Genomic DNA, 20,918 nt, shown 5'->3' with positions numbered 1-20,918 from the left:
GCTGAAACGGTTCATGGCACACCCATACCGTGTAATACCCTCTAATGATCCCATTTCTTTAGGCCAGTGACCATGTAAGTAAAACTAGACTACTACTGCAGTATTTAACTTTTTGATTTGGTTTTAATTTCTTAGGTAGGAAGGGCAATAAATATATCAATAAATAAAAATGTGACAGAATTCTCTAATCTGCTATAATCTCATCTTTTGTCTTGAAAAATAGAGGTACTCAGACATACCCAGATCACCCCATTGGGGCCGTGGCCATTGCTCAGTTGCAAATTCCCATTATTTCTATGACAGTTATTCCAGGATATCATAACAAACTGTAATATTAAACACATCCTGAACTCAGTGACTTAAAAATGATCCTTTATCAGAGGGAGTCTCTACAGGTGACAGAAACAAATCAGAAACGGGTAATAACATCATGATCTCTTGATACTCAGCTCAGCTCTTTCCTAGAGCATGTGGAATCAACTTATATGCAAAAAAAAACCAAACCCTGAACAGAAAAGTTTTACAGTTTTTAAACCTTTGAGTGTCGGTGCAATAACGATTAGAACTCTCCCCTCTACAAAAAATAAAAACCCAACAAACCAAAACCCAAACTGATTTCGGTTTCACTGGATTTTACGCCCTGTTTTTTAGCGGCTGTGACGGCGAGGCCTGGCCCGCGGGGCTCCCTCACACCAAGCCCAAAGCCAGGGTCTCTCCACAGCCACCCCGACTTACGCTGACTCTCCCTCACCCCACGGCCGCGCAGCCGGGGCCGCCCGGGCTGGGCCTGAGCCACGCCCCCCGCCCCCAGCCCGCCCCCCTCGCCCCTCAGGCCGCGGGCAGCCCCGCCCCTCCCGCCTCAGGCCCCGCCCCCTCGGGCGCCGCGCAGGGGTCGTTGCTACGGGAGCTGCGCGAGGTCGCGCACGCGGCGGGGAGGAAGATGGCGGCGCCCGTGGAAGTCTGTCATGTCGCCTGCTGCGCCAACCGGGCGGGTGGCGGGGTCGTGTCCTGGGGGCGGGGGGGGCTCCTCGCCTTCGGCAGCTGCCGCGACGTCGTCCTCTACCAGCCGACGGTGAGCTGAGGCGCTGCGGGCCGGGGCCGGGGCCGGGGCTAGGGCTGGGGCCAGGAACCGGAGCCGGGACCAGCAGTGCGGCCTCACGCTGGGTGCTTTCTCTCTCCCGCAGGTGAGGCGGGCGGCCGCCGCCCTCCGCGGCCACGCCGGCAGGGTGAACTGCGTGCGCTGGGTCCGCCGGCGGGACGGCGGTGAGTAGCGCGGCCTTTCTCCCCCGCCTCCCCGTCCTCTCGGGTCGGGCGGCCGCGGGTGGGTGTGTGTGTCTGTGTGTGCGCGCGTGTGTCTGTGTGCGGGGGGGTGTGTGTGTGCGCGGGGGGGTGTGTGCGCGGGGGGGTGTGTGCGCGGGGGGGTGTGTGCGCGGGGGGGTGTGTGCGCGGGGGGGGGTGTGCGCGGGGGGGGGTGTGCGCGGGGGGGTGTGCGCGGGGGGGTGTGTCTGTGTGTAGGTGGGTGTGTGTGGGTGTGTCTGTGTGTGTGTCTGTGGGTGGGTGTGTGTGTGTGTGGGGGTGGGTGTCTCTGTGTGTGTCTGCGTGTCTGCATGTCTGCGTGTCTGCATGTGCGTGTCTGTGTCTGCCGACCGCGGCAGGGGCCCGGGCCGCGGGCGCTGCTGCCCAGCCCCTGGCTAGGGCGGTGAGGCAGGAGGATCAGCAACAGAGGGGCTGCGGTGTATACTTAAAGGAATAGGGATCTGCAGAGCATCCTCTCCCCTTCAGCCCAGCCTCCCTGTAGGGATTTTAATAGGTGGCTCCGCAGGAATTGGACCCAGTGTCACATCCTGCTCAGACAAAGGAAGACAAGTGACTCAGATTCGCAAATCCCCAATGGAGTGGACAAGTCTCCAAGTCCAAGCATTTATTAACTACCCACAATGTACTAATTGAGCACACGGTAATTGGCTAAGTATATAGCAAGTTGTGGCAAGCAATACCATATGCCTTGCATTTCTTAATGGGAAAGGGAAAAGAGGGAGATAGAGGGAATGGGGAAATACAGATCACCGGTCTGGGTTTCTGCGCTGATCCCGCTGGCGAGGGTTCCAGGAGGCACGGGAGGCAGCTGTCTTTTTCACTTGCATCCGTCTTCTTTGCTTCACTGCACTCTCCCGGGCTGCCCCCTTTCTTCCCCCCCTTGATTTATACACACTGTCCTTGGGTCCGTCCCCTAGGTTGACCCACATGCCTACGTATCCCATGTACGGGGAGGGGTAAGGTGTTTCATGGGATGATGTAATTAGCATGATCATGTTAGCCCTCGTTAGCATATTGAGGGGTGTTAACTTTAATATGCATTTTGTGGATAATGAAGCAAAGGTCATTCACCGGACAGATGGCCCTTGAAATTTGTCCAGGTGCACCAGAGCAGAGCCGTCCTGTCTCCACAGGGCTCCCTCCTCCAGCTGCATCTTGTGTTATTCGGGCAGCCTTATCAGCTTCGACCTCCACACCATCCACCCTGTGACTCACAGTTTTGTCTTGCGAGTGTTTGAGGCATTTCTTTAATCAGCCTCAACTTTTGCTTTCTCAGGCTGTTTTTCTTAGTTTCTCGCAGGCCTGGTTTCTTGTCTCTCACATCCCACCCCGTGACTCAAACACTCCAAGTTCTTCTTTGACCGTTGTGATCTCAAAAGATATAGGGGAAAAAGAAGACAGAAGGTGAGAGAGCATATAGCTAACTGCTGCAAGGCATAGTATTAAAAGCAAAAATTTGCATAATATCATAGTACTAATATTTACAAGCCATCTTCCCCACCCCGTGAGTCCTGAGGATCCCAGTGATGTGACCCATGACCCAGGGTTCCATCCATCAAACCAGTCCATCAGTCGAAAAAGTTCTCTGTTCCTGTTGGCGATCTTCATCGTGGCACGGGTCTCCTCTGTAGAGGTGGTGGCATTGTGGATGGTGATGCAGCATTCTCCCTCAGTTAGATTCAGCACACTGCACAGTCCATGTTCCTTCAGCAATGCTAGCTGGATTCTGCAACACCATCTTAGATGCTTGTTGGGTCTGCACCTTTAATTCCCTAAAGGCATACCTTGTTAGTACATATAATTGCTAAGTTAAATTTTTTAAAACTATTTGAGGTTATACAGTCACATTAGCAGGTCTATAAGGATTTAAATGGGAATACAATTTAATATTCAGGTACAATTCATTAATGCTTAATTTGTGGGATCAGACCCCTCCAGCTAGTCTTTGATTACTTCATGTTGCTGTTGGTGGATGTGGTGTTGTCAGGACCACATCCAGTTATATGAGCTAGCACTGTAATCTGTTTGGTATTTGCAAACACCAGTGTGCAGTCACAGGTGACTCACAGGCTTCCTTAATTTCCCAATAAGGTAACTTAAGGCACAACTCCAGGTTAGCATTCCAATAAGTGAACTCATTAAATGTACCTGTAAAATTTCCTGGATTGTTGATTGTAATTGATTGGCAATGATTTATTCCACACTCAGCAGGTATGATTCCACAAATTATATAATAATATAAGCAGATTACAAATAATAACTAGCCAATAATGCCTATAACTATCGAAAGTGCTAAAAGTAACATAGGTCTCCTGTCATCCAGGATCAATGCCCTGTAAAACAAATATATGCATAACAAAACAATAATGGTTAGAAAGAAGGGACAATCCACCTGGTATTGATACGGTATTCTTTCCCATGGGCATCAGTAGCCACCAATGAACAAATATTGATGGGAGTTTTTAGGGTTAGGGGTACTTGCCCCACGGTGGGCAAGTCTACTAGAACAGGTTGTCCAGGATAATGGAGCGGATTTGCAGGGTCTTTAGTCTCTTTTTTCCCGGCGAGTATGGATGGAGGCTTAGGACAGAACGTGGTAAGTCGTGGGCACCCATTAATTCCCCACCGGCTGTTTATCTTCATTACTGCATCTGGCACCCATTGTGGCCATCCTGGTTCAAGGGGTTTTAGGGCCTGCCTTAAAAGTCTGTTGGTGCGTTCCACAATCCCATTTCCTTGGGGATAGTATGGAGTATGGAAAATCCACTGAATTCCTTCATCTTGAGCCCACTCCTGAACCACCCCGGCAGTAAAGTGACTACCGTTGTCTGATTGGATCGATTTGGGTTTAGGCAAGCAGCTAAACCGGCGTTTTAACCCCTTCACCATATTTTCTGCAGTTGCTCGAGATACAGCTTTTGTTTGGGTTAGGCCTGACACTATTTCCACCCCCACCAATACATAGCATTTTCCCTCAGAGAGCCGGAAAGGACCAATATAATCCACCTGGTTGTTTAGTAGGTGGGCAGGGCAATTTCCTGACCGGGTCTGTCCCACTGCAGCAGCATCAGAGCCACCAATCAGAACATCATAAATATATTGATATATCCTGACCCCTTCCCTAGGAGGGATTTGAGTAAGCTCCTGTGCTAGTGCATAATGAGTAATGGTCGGCGAATGACAATATCCCTGGGGCAGACATGTAAAAGTAAATTGCACACCTTCCCATGTAAAGGCAGAGTGATCTGCCTCCTGTATGGTTGCAATCAGTTCAGCTATATTAAGTACTGCAGCTGTTAGAGGACCTGTATTGGAATTTAATCACTGATAGTCAATTGTCAGTCACCACTTTCCATTAGGTTTATGGACTGGCCACACTGCGGAATTATAGGGTGAGTGAGTTGGAGTGATTATCCCTTGTTCCCACAGCTCTGCTATTACCGGAGTGATCCCCTCTCTGGCACCTAACAGTAAGGTGTAAGGTTTCACATTAACAATTTTAGAAGGAGGAAGCACAGGCGCTTGCTGTAAAAGTCTTATAGAGGCAGTTGGGGACCCAAATTTCCATTCCCTTCCTTTTGAATCCACCCAGGCTTGTCCCTTCAATAGGTTAAGTCCCAGGATGTTTGTGGGGAAATTTCCCAGGATCATAATAGCTTCTGTTGCAGTTTCATTCCCAGGTAACCAGCATTTCACCTGAGCAGTCGGCTGTGGCTTAGAGTCCCTGAAAACATCTGTAACCCAGATCTGCTTTTTGTCAGTAATTATGCCATTCCGCTTGGCAACATCAGCTTGGAGTGCTGAGATCTGAGCCCCTGTATCGAGTGCTGAGATCTGAGCCCCTGTATCTACTAGAAATGTAACTGGAGTTTTAAGGGGGCTGAGCGGAAAGGTAATCAACAAGTCTCCTTTAGTATTCTCTGTGAGCCTCCTTAAGTGGACCCACCCGCCATCCCCTGGCTCACTTACTGGGGATGGCACGTCCAGTTTCCCGACCCTAAATCAATCAAGTCCTCTTCAGGGGCAGTTGGTGTTTGAGAAGCAATTACCACCATCTCGTTAGTTTTCAGTTCTGTCCCTCCCTTCGCCTGAAAGATCTGCTCGGTTGGGGGGGGCAGCTTCCTTTTGCCTTTCCAGGCTCGAATGAGCTTTTCTAAAACTTTAGTAGGCATACCGTCCATTAACTCTCGGGGAATCCCCTGTCCAATTCCCTCAGTCCACAAGAGGTTTCTCTTTGCTCTTAAAACATGCGGAGGGGAAGGAGACAGATTTTCCTGCTGTTTCACTCTGCGTACCGAGGGCTTAGGTTTACCCGTTCCCCCAGTAAGGCCCATTCTCTGGCTGTAATTTATTAAGTCCTGAGCTATCTCTCCCCAAGTCATGGGTTCTCCCCCTGCCCATCTCCCCCCTCGTGGGGCTAATGCATTCCGCAAACGATCTTGTAATTGTACTGCATGTGATTTCAAAGAGTCTGGCAAGCCCCGAATTAGGGGAGTCATTTGATTGGGGTTAGCAATTAATAGCATCGGGGAAAACTGCTGCGGAACCAAATGCCTGTCATGCATTAATTGGAGACAAGCAGCTTTCTGCAGACTTTTGGTCAAATGATTTATGGTTGGGGTCTCAATACATACTGGATCCCCCCTTTCCAAGGGGTCCAGACCCCCAGCCCAATAAGCAGCTCGTTGACTTAACGACCACGGTGCTCTCTGGTCATCAGTAACTAAGAAAACCCCTGGCCCCCAGTACCCCTGGGCCTCATCGTCTGATAACAAGATTCGGTCGCCACCAGTCAAAGATACCCTCCACACGTATTCAGTCTCAGTTTCCTGAGCTCGTCTGGTATATTTCTCTTGAATTTTCGCAAGCTCAGTCGCTGGATATGGTGTAGTTCGAATGGTGACCTGCGGAGCTCTTCCACCCTGACCCTTGGTGGTCTCCGTTTTAATAAATGGTCTTAAATTTGCCTTTTCATTTTTGGGGTAAAAAATTTCTTGGCTTATCTCTAAATCCTTTGTTGGATACAAGGGTCTGGCTGCTGCTTTTGCCAGATTTGTAACTCCCTGTTCACTATCCGGAACAGAGCCGAGATCTGTCCGGTTGCAGGTTTCTTGTTCATTCCCCTCTTTTTTGGACCGTGAGATTTTTTCTCGGTCCAAGGCATATAACAGAGCCATGTGAAGTCGCTGAGTGGTGTTACGCTCATCAGCTAATTGGCTTTTCAAAACTTCAGTTTGCTCTTGCCAGAGTTTAGCTTTTTGTTCAGTAACCTTACGTTCCTCAAGCAATTGATCCTGGAGAGCTTTTACCAGATCTTGTAAGGATTTGATCATTTCCCCTTCTAGTTGTTTCTTAACATGTTTATCTTTTTGGGCTGCAGTCAGTGCTGCCCCTAATACAGAGCACACTATAGCTTTTCCTTTGCCTGGTCGCGACCCTTGCACCCCCTCAAGCACACTGATATAGCTTGCCACTGCTTCCGGATTATGCCAATTATCGTGGGCCCAAACCTTTACTAAAGGAGGAGGACAAGCCTTATACTCCTTCAGTTTCTCAAAAATAGTGGAGCAGTCGAGCACCGACATTTCCTGGCCAGTCATGACTTGCCACTGCTTGAACCTCTCCTGGCTTATAGCTGAGGGGTCATTTCCCAATTCTCCCTGCCCTTATTGGATGGAGAATCGGTATCCCTCCGACCCTCTCCCAGCATATAGCTGAGGGGCCAATTCCCAGTTCTCCCTGTCCGAGTTTGTCGGATAGAGAACCAGTATCTCATAAGACTTTCCAATACCGAAGGGGATCCTTCTGACTACGCCAATTTTAATGTCATGTCCCGCTCAGACAAAGGGAGACAAGTGACTCAGATTCGCAAATCCCCAATGGAGTGGACAAGTCTCCAAGTCCAAGTATTTATTAACTACCCACAATGTACTAATTGAGCACACGGTAATTGGCTAAGTATATAGCAAGTTGTGGCAAGCAATACCATATGCCTTGCATTTCTTAATGGGAAAGGGAAAAGAGGGAGATAGAGGGAATGGGGAAATACAGATCACCGGTCTGGGTTTCTGCGCTGATCCCGCTGGCGAGGGTTCCAGGAGGCACAGGAGGCAGCCGTCTTTTTCACTTGCATCCGTCTTCTTTGCTTCACTGCACTCTCCCGGGCTGCCCCCTTTCTTCCCCCCCTTGATTTATACACACTGTCCTTGGGTCCGTCCCCTAGGTCAACCCACATACCTACGTATCCCATGTACGGGGAGGGGTAAGGTGTTTCATGGGATGATGTAATTAGCATGATCATGTTAGCCCTCGTTAGCATATTGAGGGGTGTTAACTTTAATATGCATTTTGTGGATAATGAAGCAAAGGTCATTCACCGGACAGATGGCCCTTGAAATTTGTCCAGGTGCACCAGAGCAGAGCCGTCCTGTCTCCACAGGGCTCCCTCCTCCAGCTGCATCTTGTGTTATTCGGGCAGCCTTATCAGCTTCGACCTCCACACCATCCACCCTGTGACTCATAGTTTTGTCTTGCAAGTGTTTGAGGCATTTCTTTAATCAGCCTCAACTTTTGCTTTCTCAGGCTGTTTTTCTTAGTTTCTCGCAGGCCTGGTTTCTCGTCTCTCACACCCGGGAAACCCGGGTGAGCTGCCCAGTAAAGCGAGGGGGTCCGGTCGGGTGTCTTCTCCAGGCCCCACAGTCAACGCCAGCCAGGGAGGTTGCCCTGCCTGGGGCTGCGGTGGCTCTGACAGGTTGCGGCTCTGATGCTTGTGCTGCCACCGGCCTCTTTAGTAAGGGTTTGGAGTTTTGCATCATTTGACTTTGTAAACTGGTTTACAATGCCTTTTAAGAAATCTCTGACTATAAAGCTGTAAATTTCATAGAGGTCATATCCACGAAGAAGTATTCTTTCAAGATAAAATGTTTGAGATCCTTATGAGGCTTTTGCTTGAGAGTAATTTCAGGATTTAAAGTTGCTTAGTGCAGGCTTTTCAAAGGCATGTATTCTTGCCCTTATGCCTTTATAGAAACTCACTGACAAAGTGAAATGGGGCCGTTGATTGGACCGTTAATGTAATGTGCCTGTTGCTTTTTGGGGGAGGAATTACTGAGGTGAAAACATTCCTTTTTAATAGTGATATAAACTGCCATCCTTTCAACTGGTTGAACTAAAACATTTTCTTCTTAAAACTGATTAAAAGAAATTATTTTCAGGGAACTTGAGAATTACATTTTCATGTGAAGCTTTGAATTCTCTTTGGTTAGATTTCTCTTGTTTTATTTTCCTATCCTCCAAACAAAAAAAGCAAATATTAAATTACACTGTTGGATTTGAGAATCTTTTTGGAAAGATATATTTATCACATTCATGCAAAACTTTAAATATTCCTGTGACTTTTCTTTTTATGTTGTCTTAGAGAATACCTTTGCTTTTAAGCTGTCCTGCACAGCACGACTCATATTAGCTGTACTTTATTTTGATGGAAACTTTGCTTACAGTTGGTACATATTTTGTGAGTAGTAACCAATGTAACTGCTTATGCTGTTGACTGTTGTTACAAAGTAAGTGTTCACAAAACTTACCAAAATGTGGTTTTTTAGCTTCTGAAACAGAGTTAGTTTCTGCTGGATCTGATAAACAACTCATTCTTTGGACATGGAATGGAACAGGAACGTGGAATAATCAGGTGAGCAGAAATAACCTCTTTTTAAAGCTCCCCCCACCCTAGTTTCTCGCATACTACAAATTATATTTTGTCTGTATTTCTTATTCATAGCTCTTCATTTTACCCTGAGTATTGAATGTTGTGTATATCTCCTTCAAATTGTTGGTATACTATCATGCTATGTTTTACTTTAAATGTTGTTTCTTGTTTTCTCTAGTTTATCTTTTTCAAATCAGCCTTTATTAAGAAATTAGCTAGCCAGTCATCAAGTGGATTTGTCTAGCATGTCTAAAAGATCCAGTTTTTCTGTTCGTGAGTCACCAGCTTTCTGATCTCATGTAGTTCTTGCCTTTAAACTGCCTTAAAATCTTCAGACCATGAGGTTTGAGTTGACATTTCCCATACCCTTCTCCTTCGTTTCTTTATATCCATTTTGTAGTGATTTCTGGTCAACCTGTGTAACAGTGTAGTGTTTGTATATAGGTAGTCTTGCAAGAATGATATGCAAGTTGGGGTAAGTGTTTAAAAAAAAATGAAAATGTGCAACAACTGAGTTTTTTCAGAGAAAAGTAAGGAGACTTGCTAATTTATTATTCATACTATAAAATGTAAGGCAAAGAATGGAGTATAGTGTAAAAGAGCTTTCAGAATGAACTGAAATTCAGATAAAATACTTTTTAAATTTATTATCTAACTTTTAAAATCTTACTTATTAGGCATTGGTTTGTGAATGGCTGTGTAGGTAACCCATTTCATAGGCTATCTGAAACTAGATTAGACTTGCCATTTTAAAATGCATGAGAATGCATACTAGGGGGAAATGCACCTAGTTTGATGGGGGAATGTTCTCAGAAATAAATAATTTCTGATCCTGATCCATTGTAAATGTTTAGTTATTTATTTAAAATAACTTACAGATTTCTTTACTAATCTTTTCTGCTGATGTGGTGCACGGGCTCATGGCAGTCTTTGAAAAAGAATGTGGCTAAATGTGCACATTTTAATGACAGTTCTAGACTTGTGTGAATTCTTAAAACCTGGCAAAGTTCCATGTTGGACTGATCAAAAATCCTTACTGGGGCCTGCCAGGCTATATTTTGGAAGGAGACGTCAAGTGTTTTTATGCCCAAATTTAGGCTGAACAACTTCTGGTCACAGAATTAAAAGCTTCTTCTTTTGTTCTTTGTGTTTATGAAGAACTGGTCACAAATTGAATCACCTGTATTTATTCATTAATTAAGAAAGTAGGTACTTAAGTCTAAATTTAGAGGTTTTGTTTTTCATGTTGGTATTTTGAGGGAGGAAAAAGGTGTTTTGATTTGCGAGAACACACTAAACATTGCTGATAGAGCTGCTGTAGCTGCTACTTATTCCATTGTGTTCTCTGCTCTGTCTCCTTCACTAAGGTTCTCCAAACTTTTATGAGATGTTCCTTAGGGTGAGGGACAAGAGAAGGAGAAAAAGGAAGGAAAACTGCTCTTCTTAACTTCTATGGTGGAATGGTGAGGTTTGTATAGTGTACACAGGAACATTTAATTCTGCTCAGCTTTGAACAAAATCTTACCAAGTTAATACTCATTACTGCTGTATCCCTTCTCTATGTTTTTCTGGAATGTGCTATAGCTTAAGCATAGCTTGGCAGATGCTCTGCCATTGCAAGTGTACAATTTGTTTTCAGTATTAAATTATTTTATTTCTTAAAATAGCTTTAAAAATTCTCTCAGATAAGTTATTGGAATTTAAAACTCTGTAAAACTTTCTGATGTGTTCAGCTTGTGAAAAGCATTCCTCTCAAAGGCCATGCTGAAGCTGTTTGTGCTGTGGATGCTGTCTACCAGTCGGATGAACCTGATTTAAATCTGCTAATAGCTTCTGCTGCTTCTGACTCTACTGTGAGAATCTGGTCTCGGCATGGTTCAGAAGGTAACTTTTTTTTTTAACCTTAGAGACAACATACTGGCTTAAAAATGATGAATGCTTTAATCCATTGAAGTACTTGGCTAAATACTAACATCTTTTAATGCAACTACATTGATTTCTCTTCAAACTTTAGTACGTCAAACCACTGTATTGCTCTTTGAAAGCTGAGGGTTATACTAGTTTAACAGCTTTGGGTCAGATTTGTTCTGCATAATGATTTATCTTTTTCATCAGTGTTGTGTTGGCTGAATTTACTTGTTTTTAATATGTGTTCAGAATCTGATGAGCTGAACCATTATTTTGCCCTGTAACATGGGGGCAGACTAGCTGTATGTGTGTGTGAAGTAAAATTCATTAGTAAAATTATTAATGCTGGCATTAGAAAGGTGAGGTTAAACTAGCCACTTGTTTGTTCCTATTGACTTGAGCCCAAAGAAGTTTGGGATAACAGGATCTTGACCTTCTGGTGAACGAGGTCATTGCACGGACGCATGGGAGAACAGCTCTTTGAAATATGTAAGAAATAGATAGGGTGGATAATCTAGATTTAAAGTGTTATTTGCTAGTTGAGTTTTACTGACTGCATCTCTCAAGCTACTTTCTTCCTTACCTGGTGAACTTGAGGATTTCAGATTGCCCTGCCTACATGAGAGAAATAGTTGGGAGTTGCCAATCTTCAGTCCCATGTTCTGGAAGGCATTTCTCATGCTCTCAAAGAACACCATGAAGTCCTGTCCTTTACTTTTTGTCTTGCTGTTGTGAGTTCCAGTGATGGAAGGACCAATTCTGCTTCTGTAGAGAGGTTTTTCTGCTATCCAGTTGATTACTCTGATCTTGATGGCTTACTAGTATAACTGCTCTGGGATCTCAGGGGTGGTTGCAGGTTTCTGCTCATTTCTCTATCTGCTCTTGTAGCAAATGGGTTCAATTTTAGCTTCCTGTGTAGTGGATGCTGTTGTTGCAGGATATAATTTGCAATATTTATTGCTTCTGATGTGTTACTGCAGCTGTGCAACTTAAATACTTGGTAGAGAATAGTGACTTTATCTTCTAACTCTGCAAACTCTGGATAAATTTCTGTGGCCCCACAGAAGGTAACATTATTTAGGCTTATGAAAAAAGTAGAAGTTTTTCAGCTCTTTAAAATAAATTTGAATGGGAGATTTGAACTACATAATGTAGTAGGAAATGACAGTATAAGTAATACTTAACAGTGAATGAGATCAGCGCTGTCTGCTCTTGTTTTCCAGCTAAATGCATTGAAATTCTGCAGTTTGGAAATGGATTTGTTATGGATGTCTGCTTATCCTTCTTGCCTGGCAGCAATGGTAAGTACAGCCGCACATCTTGAATATCAATGCAGGAAATGTAAGATCTAAGAAATCCCCCAAATAGATTTTAATTTGACCGACTCCAGATCCTTGTGCCATATTTTTTGTTTTCTACAGAATCAGCCTAAGCTGTTGCTTGTTTCTAAAGATTTTCACTGAACTCTACTTGGCAATTAGAAAAATACTGGATGATTACAGTTTCTTCAAAATGATGCCCAAATGGAATTCTTTAGTTGAACTCTTGAGACAGAGTGCTTAAGAAGGGAGTAACAGGGCTGTAAGTGAACAGGATGGGACGATGCTGTTAGTTTCACCCAGTCCTTGTGGTGCTGCTGTGTATATTTTTTCTTGTTGTTTGGATTGAAGGGCAAGATCCATAAAAACAATCTGCAGGCCTGCATCAAAAATTGCAGATTAATGAGCAATGTTTATCACCTGTTCAGTCTTAAATGTGAAAAAATTGAGATACTGAACAAGTTTAACCTGACTATTCAGCATGCTTTATGTAGTTTTCTCTTAACATAAATGTTCAGATTTTGTAGCCTGCCACAGACACATTCTTCTGTTGCAAATTTGTAGAAGCTTTTTTTTCTTAAAAAAAACCCCTCAATGTATGCTCAAGCCAGATACATACGTTGAATTAGGTTTGTGTTTAAGTATCATTAGAGCCTTTCACCTGGATGGAGGAGTACCAGGCTACCAAGGGGAAAAAGTACTAAAGTTTCTTACTGTATCTAGAGTTTTCAGCTTTGCTGCATGTGTTCCACGCTGATGTGTTGTTTGATTGTACACCTCCAGAGCTGTTATACAAAAACCTATTTTATTTTTTGGCTTGTGATAATTCTGAGGGATACAAAAACTCTATAAAGATGCATTGTCCCGTTTGGAAATGCTAATGTCCATTTCCAGAGTGTGTCTGGTATCAAAAGCAGCATCTGCACTGTTAAAGAACTGTAAACTTCTCTCTCTCTCTTTTTCCTGTAAATATTCTGTTAGGTGGTTGTTGAGATGAAGTTAAAAGGCTTGAGGGTAAATTAGAATCACTACCTCCATTGTGAATTTTTGTTAGGAGTGTCTGTAGTGCCAGTTTAATGAGTATAAAATTCATATTGCAAAGCAATAGATTATTTCTTTGTTTATGATACTATACAGGTAAGAAATTCTCACTGTAACACTCTAGGGCACCTATTTAATGTTGAAATCATGTTGTGTATAAGAGAAGTGACTTCATTTTGGAAAAATGTTAAATGAAGATTATCATGTTCTTAAAACTAATTGCTTCCGAAACAAAAATTGCATGGAGTGCTTGAAGCTTCTTTAAATGTTGGAATAGCAAGCATTTTGTTTTGCTGTGAAAATCTCCCAGAGTCCCCAAGACCCAGTGTTGCTTAAAGTTGCATTCAGAGCAGGACAATCCTTTATTATGGCCTCTTCCCATCCCAATTCAAATTAGTTATCCAAAACAACACAGTGCTCATAACCTGAAAAAGAGTACTTTACTTTTCTGAAGAACTGAAATTATTTTTAAATGATAAATAATTTGTGTAGGTCTTGTACAGAAATTAAAAAAAAAAATCCTATGCATTTATGTTTTTAATGCCAGTTCCAGTATGAATGATCTGTGCTGCTAAAATCGTCAAGAAACAGTTTAGATTATGAACCATAAATGTATGTTTAGAAATGTTTACCCTAGAAATCTATAAAGGGGCTTTTAATACAGCATAGCCATGTTCTGTGTGTTTTCCCTAAACCTGACGTAGTAGTCCATACAATTGGACTGTTTTTATTCAGAGGAGTATGTTAATTCTGAAATCTAAATAAAGTAGTTAAAATATATTATTAAAAATTTCACTGCTGATCATTCTGTCAGAAACATTAATCTGTAGTGGCAATTTGGAATTTTAATGAGCTTCAGGGGAAAATGATATATGATAACTTTAGGAGTTGCTCTGAAATCTTTATGAAGGTTATGTTGGCAGCTGTATTAAGATTTAAAGAAGCTTTTCTCTTGAGGACAATCTGCAGTTCTTAAGTCAGAAATTAAATACAGAATTACTTTTCTAAGAGTTCTAAACTACTCTCCTGAACTAGAAGGTTTTACAGTAAACCTCCAATTTCACCAAGCAAAGAAATTTAAAGCTCTCATTGAAAATTGAATCATACGTAATATATGCTTTCACTTTCAAAAGACATTGAAGTTCATGATGCCTAGTATTTTAACTGATTGTCCTTGAAAATAAATGATTTAAAAAAAAAAAAGTTAAGAACCATTTCTGTGAAGAAGTCAAATGGGGAAAGCCAACAGACTGCTCAAAAACCTGATCATTTGCAGTTGGAGTATAGCTTAAGCACTTTACTAGCAACCTTTTAGTTAAGGAGTTTTTTTACAGCTGTTTCCGGACTTTTGAAGGAAAGCTTCGTGCTATCTTGTTTGTCTGGTTGCTTTTTGCCTTGCAGTGTCTGCAGAAACTCTGCTTCTGAAATGCTGGGAATAGAATTTACAAGCCTTGATCTGCCCTTTTGTCATACACTGATTCTTCTTACTACCTGGATAATTGTGGTGCCATAGCTTGGCCTCTGACAAATAAGAGTTGTCTCCTCAGAACTGAACTGCAACAGGTGAAAAAAAAGAGTGAGCAAACTTGAAAAAGTTTTGCCGATCACACTGTCCCCATTGCAATTGGACCACAGTTTTCAATTCATTTTTTCTATTTCCTTTGCAGGACTTCATCTGAGTCAGAGCCAAATTCTAATACTCTAGAACATTTATGTGAAAAACTATGTGCTAGTCTGGTTTTGCCACTTACATATTTTTGATAGAACTTTTTGAGTGAAAGCTTTTGCATTTGTCTGGTACAGCAACTAGATCAATATTCTCATCTTTTTTTTGTTAATCAAACTTTTATTCCATTGAATAAGTATGTAATTACTATAATGGCCCCTAAAATGTATTTCTCAGGAAAGGGTGATACAGGGTCCAAGAACATACGTTGTATCATATTTTGTGGAAAAAACCCTCACTCTTGCCCAATTTCCGTGGACGTAAAGATCAGGTCTTCTTTCAAAACAACTCATTACCTCCAGTCCAAAGCAGTCTTTTTTGGCCCCATGTAAGGCAAGGAGAAGATGGAGGTGAAGTGTGACTTTGACACTGGAGAGAATCAGGTGGAGGTGTGAGAATGTGAAATGTGACTTAGACGTGCGAGAGGAATTGCAGATAACTAGGCACAGATTTGCTACAGGCAGAAAGAGGAAATTAGCATAGAACTTAAACTTATTGCAAATATTCAAATTGATTTTTTTGGTCAATCCATAATAAAGATAATTTTCCCTCTTTTAAAGGGATGACATTTAGGTGGTTTTTTTAAATGAAGTAGTTGATTTTAGTGAAATTTAGTATTTTGTTTTCTACCCAGACTTGAGAAATGTGAATGTCTAGTCCTGATAACTTATTTCTTCATAATTTTCTAATTAATTCCTTTTTTTTGCTATTTCAATCCCTAGCAGTACAACTTCATCTTTATGACCCAAAAAGAGTGGAGTAAGGGTTAACTGTTTTTCCCCATCATCTTCTGTGGGAGACATGAACTAATACACTGCCTAACTTCTCTTGTTTTCCCCTTTAGACATATCCTTGTCTTGTTAGATTAAGTAGACTTACGTTTTTTGCATACTTTCTAGATAGCTTGTAGAAGTAAACTGCTACTCAAGACTTGAGTAGGTGTCTAAAAATGTTAACTACTTTCATATCCTTGTGTACAATGAGTAGTGGTCTGCCTTCCTTTTTTTGTCTTTTTATTTGCTGTGTAATAATTATGCTACCTCCATCTATATACCTATTGATTTAGGTTGAACTGTATTGGTTCCGAATCACTTTGTTTTGCTGCTTTGCTCCTGTTGTATTTGGAACAAATGCCTGTTGATACCAATAAATTAAGCATAATTAATTAAAAATCCCTAATACTTGAACTTCCTATAGATATGTGAGCTTGAAGGAAACTACTCTAGCATCTTAACTATTTGTAGATATTATTTACATGCCAAAATAACTTGTAAGTTTTGCATTCTTGAAATACTAGTTTATTTCAAACAGTATTAGCTGTCTAATTTGGAAAACATAAAGTGGTATCATGCTTGCCTGTTTGTATTAAGATATTTATTGATACTATATTGATTTTTATGTTATTTATATAATTTTTAATGTCCTAGAATATTTGATTTTGTAACTTGAGTAATGAAGACCTTTTTTTTTTTTCCAGTACCAATATTGGCTTGTGGTGGTGACGACTGCAAAATATATTTGTTTATACAGCAGAATGGCCAGGTAATTGAAGTTTTTGTCTCTTGCTCAGAACATTACTCACTACTTCTGCTTCTTTTCTTTCCATATGTCCTGCTGATTTTAGGTTCTTCAGTAACTACTATCTATACAGCTATCTCTGTTCAAATAGTTCATCCATTTTTCTAGGTAATGATGAAGCGTACATACAGAATGTTGAAGTTGCATTCGGTGCATGAAAGTGTTGGTTTTTCTTATTTTCTTCCCTCTATGGAAAGATAGCCTGTGTTTCTATTCTCACTGATATAAAATAGCTACAACTGTCCTTCTTTACTGAGTATCCATGTATTGAATGGTTCATATGGAAATGATGTTACTTTCAGTCTATAAAGTCTTATAATAAAACTGTTATGACTTCGTTCTGTGGAATTGTATATTTGTTGCTAAGTATGCCTTTTGTGCTGAATGCTTCTGAATGTGGAAAGAAATATTTGAAGGAGTGTCTTATCTTCTAAAAGCACACACATTTTTCATCTATTATTTGGAAGCTGTAGCTATCTTCAGTTTTTCATATACTTAAATGTTCCTTTGGAGTGCTACAAAGAAATTTTGTCCTCTCTTGCATCTGTTCAGAAGTTTCGTTAGAGTCTAAAGCATATGTTGAATGACTGTCTTCCAAAACAGAAATCAATATCTCTCCTGTCACTTCCTTAAAAAAACCCTCAAGCCACAAACACTGCCCAACAATGCACCAGTGAACCTACCATTCAGAACCCCCCATTGAAACTAACGTACGTAGGAATGACTTTTCTGGATTTGTTCAGGCACAGTCCCCTTAGATTGAAGAATAGATCCTCCTTTTTGCAAGAGAGAAAAGCTACTTTATGGATAATTTTGCCTGTTCATGCTGCAGCATACAATAATATTTATTTTTTTTGTTGTCCATAAAGTAAATACTTCATCCTTTATCTGCTATGTTCAGCGATTTCTTGACCACTAAGCAGGAAATAAAGGTTGCTTCCTTAGCTTTCTTTTTTTCTTTTTTTATTAGGTAGCTCATGAGTTAAACCAGCTTAATGACATTCTCTGGAAATGTGCAATGGCAGAATGCCACTCATGGTTCTCTGTGCATGATTCTCTGCGTGCTAAAGAAAGACTTCTATGTCAGTTGATTCTTTCTCATTCAAAATCTGGAACTTATTTTCTTGTATGGTTCAGATTAACAAATACTGCGCAGTTTGACTGCCAAAAGTGTTCAGAGATCCATAACTTATTTTGCCAGTTGTTGACCAGACTTTCAAGTATAACAGCAGTCTTAGCCATTCTTAAATACAATCAATTTGTGGAGGATAAAGGAAAGTAATTGGAATAAAAAACCCTCCATCTTCAGTTTCATAAGGAAGTTTGTGCTGCTGTCTTTTTTTTGGAAGTAGGAAACTTTAATCATACAAGGATGAGGAGTTTTCTCTTAATTTACATGTGTTATTTTTCACACATTTTTCTTCAATTTTAGAAAGTATTTTCACCAGCTGTCCTGGCAGAGTTGGGGTTCAGAGTCTCTCTTATTTAAATGAGGTGGGACTTCTGTCTGTCTTTCCAGAACATCTCTTTTAGCTAAGTAGACTGTACAGACCTCAAAGAGAAGAGTCCAAATTTGATTCCCCGTGGAGTAAAAGTGCCTGTGTAGCGTATTACGGCTATTAACAGAATAAAAACATCCTTGTGAGCCTTCTGACGTAAATTCCTTCCTAGCTGCTAAAGGGAGGTTCTCCTTTTTAGTCTGTTTCTCTCAGATCTGCTGACACCTTTTCATGGCTTCTGTAGTTCTACTTTTAGAGGTATTTGAAGGAAATGTAGTGTCATCCTGTCATTTTTGACAAGAACTTAGTATAGAAGAGTGATTAGAATCTAAACTTCAGCATCCTTCTCTAACTGGTGAGGACCTGTAGCTCAGTCCTGTTAATTGTGACTCTTGGAAACCTCTTCTTTTAGTTAATGTCCTAAAAAAGATTGTATGAAGCCCAGGGTAGAATGTAAATTGATAACGGGACATTCTAATCAAACTTGGAGGGCACTGTTATGCTCTGAGGGAGGATGAGGCATCTTCAGTTAGCTGGTAAAGGCTGCCTTTTGATAAAGACATGAATTCTGCAGTTCAAATATATTTATTCATAAAAACTGTTTGAAATTGAGTGGGCAGGCTTTAAATCCTTTAAGACTCTCTACCCAGAGATCCCTTACTGTGTTAAGCAGTAGAGAGAAAATGAGCTCTTTGCTTATCTGAGTTCTTGAAAGAGGGTATTGATTTATAAAAGTACCCAGGGAAAAATCTTTCAGAAATCATTATATGTCTTCTTGCTTGAGGTATTACAGGCCTACGGAGGGGAAGTAAGTAAATCAGAAGATCAAAATAGAGCTTTAAAACAAAACATTTCTATGTTGAGCTTGGTTTCTGTGAGAAGATTTTTGCTGTGCATGTTCAAGTATGTTTCCCCCAAACAATTTGGACTAATTGAAAAGTGGAATAAGAGACTCAAGGATAATTCAGGCTCTTTCTAATTCTACAAGACTAACAGCAGGATAGAGGAGGGATATCTAGTGTCCGGTGGAGAAAAACTGAGAAGATTTTGACATCTGTTACCTTATGTGGCAGTTGCCAGATTTGCCAAACAATACCACCAGCCTGGTCCTAAAAGACATATACCCAAAGTGTTGGCAGAGTTAGTTGTGCAGAGTGTGCTGAGCATGTCCACAGACAACCAGGCTTCATTAATTCAGTTACCTACATAACAGCTTTATTCTTTGCCTAAAAGAAAAGAGACCAGATTGCTGCTATGTAAAATGTTCAGAGATTAGTTAAGAAGCATGGGAAAGCCTGTGAAGTATGTGACTCAGACCATGAGTTTTTGTTAGATTCAGCTGTTGGTATTGTAACTTCCAATAATCTTATGTATCCAGTAAGGACCAAGGGAAAAACTGAAATAGAGAAGGAGAAAGTTGAGACTGTAGAAACAAAGTCTATAAAAATGAGAAGAATGACAGCTCAAAATACTTGCAAATATAACCTAATAAAAACTTTGATGAAATCATTTAAAATGACTATGTGCATCTGCAAGAAGCTTTAAATTAATGCAGTTTTAGAACAGAATACATCTGAAGAAACTGAATGTGTGATACCAAGAGACGTAGACTTCAAAGAAAACAGCAAAACCAATACAAAAAATCCCAGGCAGAGGTCATAACACTACTCCTTGCTCAGTTTCAATGGACAATTTTTATTTTTATGGGAAACAATATCTTGAAAACTTTGAGTGCTTTTTCTATAGCACAAAATAATTGCATGCTTGACTTCAGGCTAAGTAGTGCCTAGAACCCTATTTAGGAAGCGAATTAGAAACCTGAGGTGGTACAAATAACCTCAAAATAATTAGTTTTACTCTCTTGAAAGAGGAAAAAAAAATCTGCTTTTCTTAATGGTTCTCTTTGATGTGAGATGAGGGTAATTTAAAAAACCCACCCAACACCTTGAAATTAAAAATTATTAGATGTGTGTTTAGATTAACATTAAAGTCAAGTTTCAGGAGATATGCACACTGTTCAACATGAAAGGAACCATAAAACACAAAAATGTTAGCAACAGTTCAGCCTGAACCGATCTTTCACTTGGGAATAATTTTACCAGCTAACCTTGATGAAAGTAAAATACAGAGCATTATGTCAAAGATCATATAAATAGGTGTTTTGTCTATTATCTGAAATGTGAATTGCTAAAAAGTTGTTTGTTTGGGGTTTTTTTTATGTATTCCTAGAAACACATAGCCTTTGGAAGAATTTTTAGATCACTGATCTCACTTCCTGGGCTGTTCCTGCCTTTAGTTACACATAACCAGTTGGGTAACATAAAAATCTGTCTGGAATTCCACATCCAGAAGTGCCAGCAAGTGCAGAAGTGACAAGCCAGATGAGATTTAGGTGGCTGTGAGAACACATTCTTAATCAAGACCAAAACATTTGGAAGTTTCTGTTAAGCTGTTCTGGTCACGTATCTCATATACAGATCATTCTGTAACATTAACAATGCAAATGTAGAATGAGGAGAAGCTGAGTACTGTTTTTTGATGGAAAGGTGATTTTTGTGAATACCCAGGAAAGTGTGGACCAAAGGGAAGAGGCACTGATTTCTGACTATGTTTAGTTAGCTGTAAAATCATTCGAATGAATTACAGTTGCTGACTCTCTTTTCTGAAGCTGAAGACAGATTTTTGAGTCTTTCTTATTGTGTTGCTCTTTTTTAAATTTTGCAAAAAATAATTTTATTTTTTATTACAGATAGGGAAAGAGAACTCAGTTGCAGTCTTGTGCTGAGAGCTAAGATTGTCACTTAATCTTAACTCTTAGTAGGCCT

General features: G+C 41.0%; 1 protein-coding gene and 1 long non-coding RNA gene across 3 annotated transcripts in view; one reads left to right on the top strand and one right to left on the bottom strand.

Moving 5' to 3' along the window:
- Positions 1-925: 925 nt before the first annotated feature.
- Positions 926-20,918, top strand: part of ELP2 (elongator acetyltransferase complex subunit 2) — a 49,940-nt gene continuing 29,947 nt past the window's right edge. Inside the window, exons 1-6 of one of the 2 annotated variants that reach the window (XM_074876172.1) lie at positions 926-1,072; positions 1,185-1,263; positions 8,919-9,004; positions 10,756-10,906; positions 12,154-12,231; positions 16,494-16,558. In XM_074876172.1, coding sequence (XP_074732273.1) covers positions 941-1,072; positions 1,185-1,263; positions 8,919-9,004; positions 10,756-10,906; positions 12,154-12,231; positions 16,494-16,558 — 591 coding nt within the window. In that variant the 5' untranslated portion in view covers positions 926-940. Of the gene's footprint in view, positions 1,073-1,184; positions 1,264-8,918; positions 9,005-10,392; positions 10,486-10,755; positions 10,907-12,153; positions 12,232-16,493; positions 16,559-20,918 lie in introns of those variants that run through there. The other variant, XM_074876163.1, reaches the window with a different exon arrangement.
- LOC141946421 (uncharacterized) lies at positions 1,877-7,930 on the bottom strand. The gene is made up of 2 exons (XR_012629838.1): positions 7,374-7,930; positions 1,877-3,089 (listed from the first exon to the last, which is right to left on the bottom strand). It is a non-coding gene; the product is annotated as an uncharacterized LOC141946421 (long non-coding RNA).

This window comes from Strix uralensis, chromosome 1, assembly GCF_047716275.1.
Source record: "Strix uralensis isolate ZFMK-TIS-50842 chromosome 1, bStrUra1, whole genome shotgun sequence".
Taxonomy (NCBI): Eukaryota; Metazoa; Chordata; class Aves; order Strigiformes; family Strigidae; genus Strix; species Strix uralensis.
This window is presented reverse-complemented; position numbering and strand designations above follow the sequence as displayed.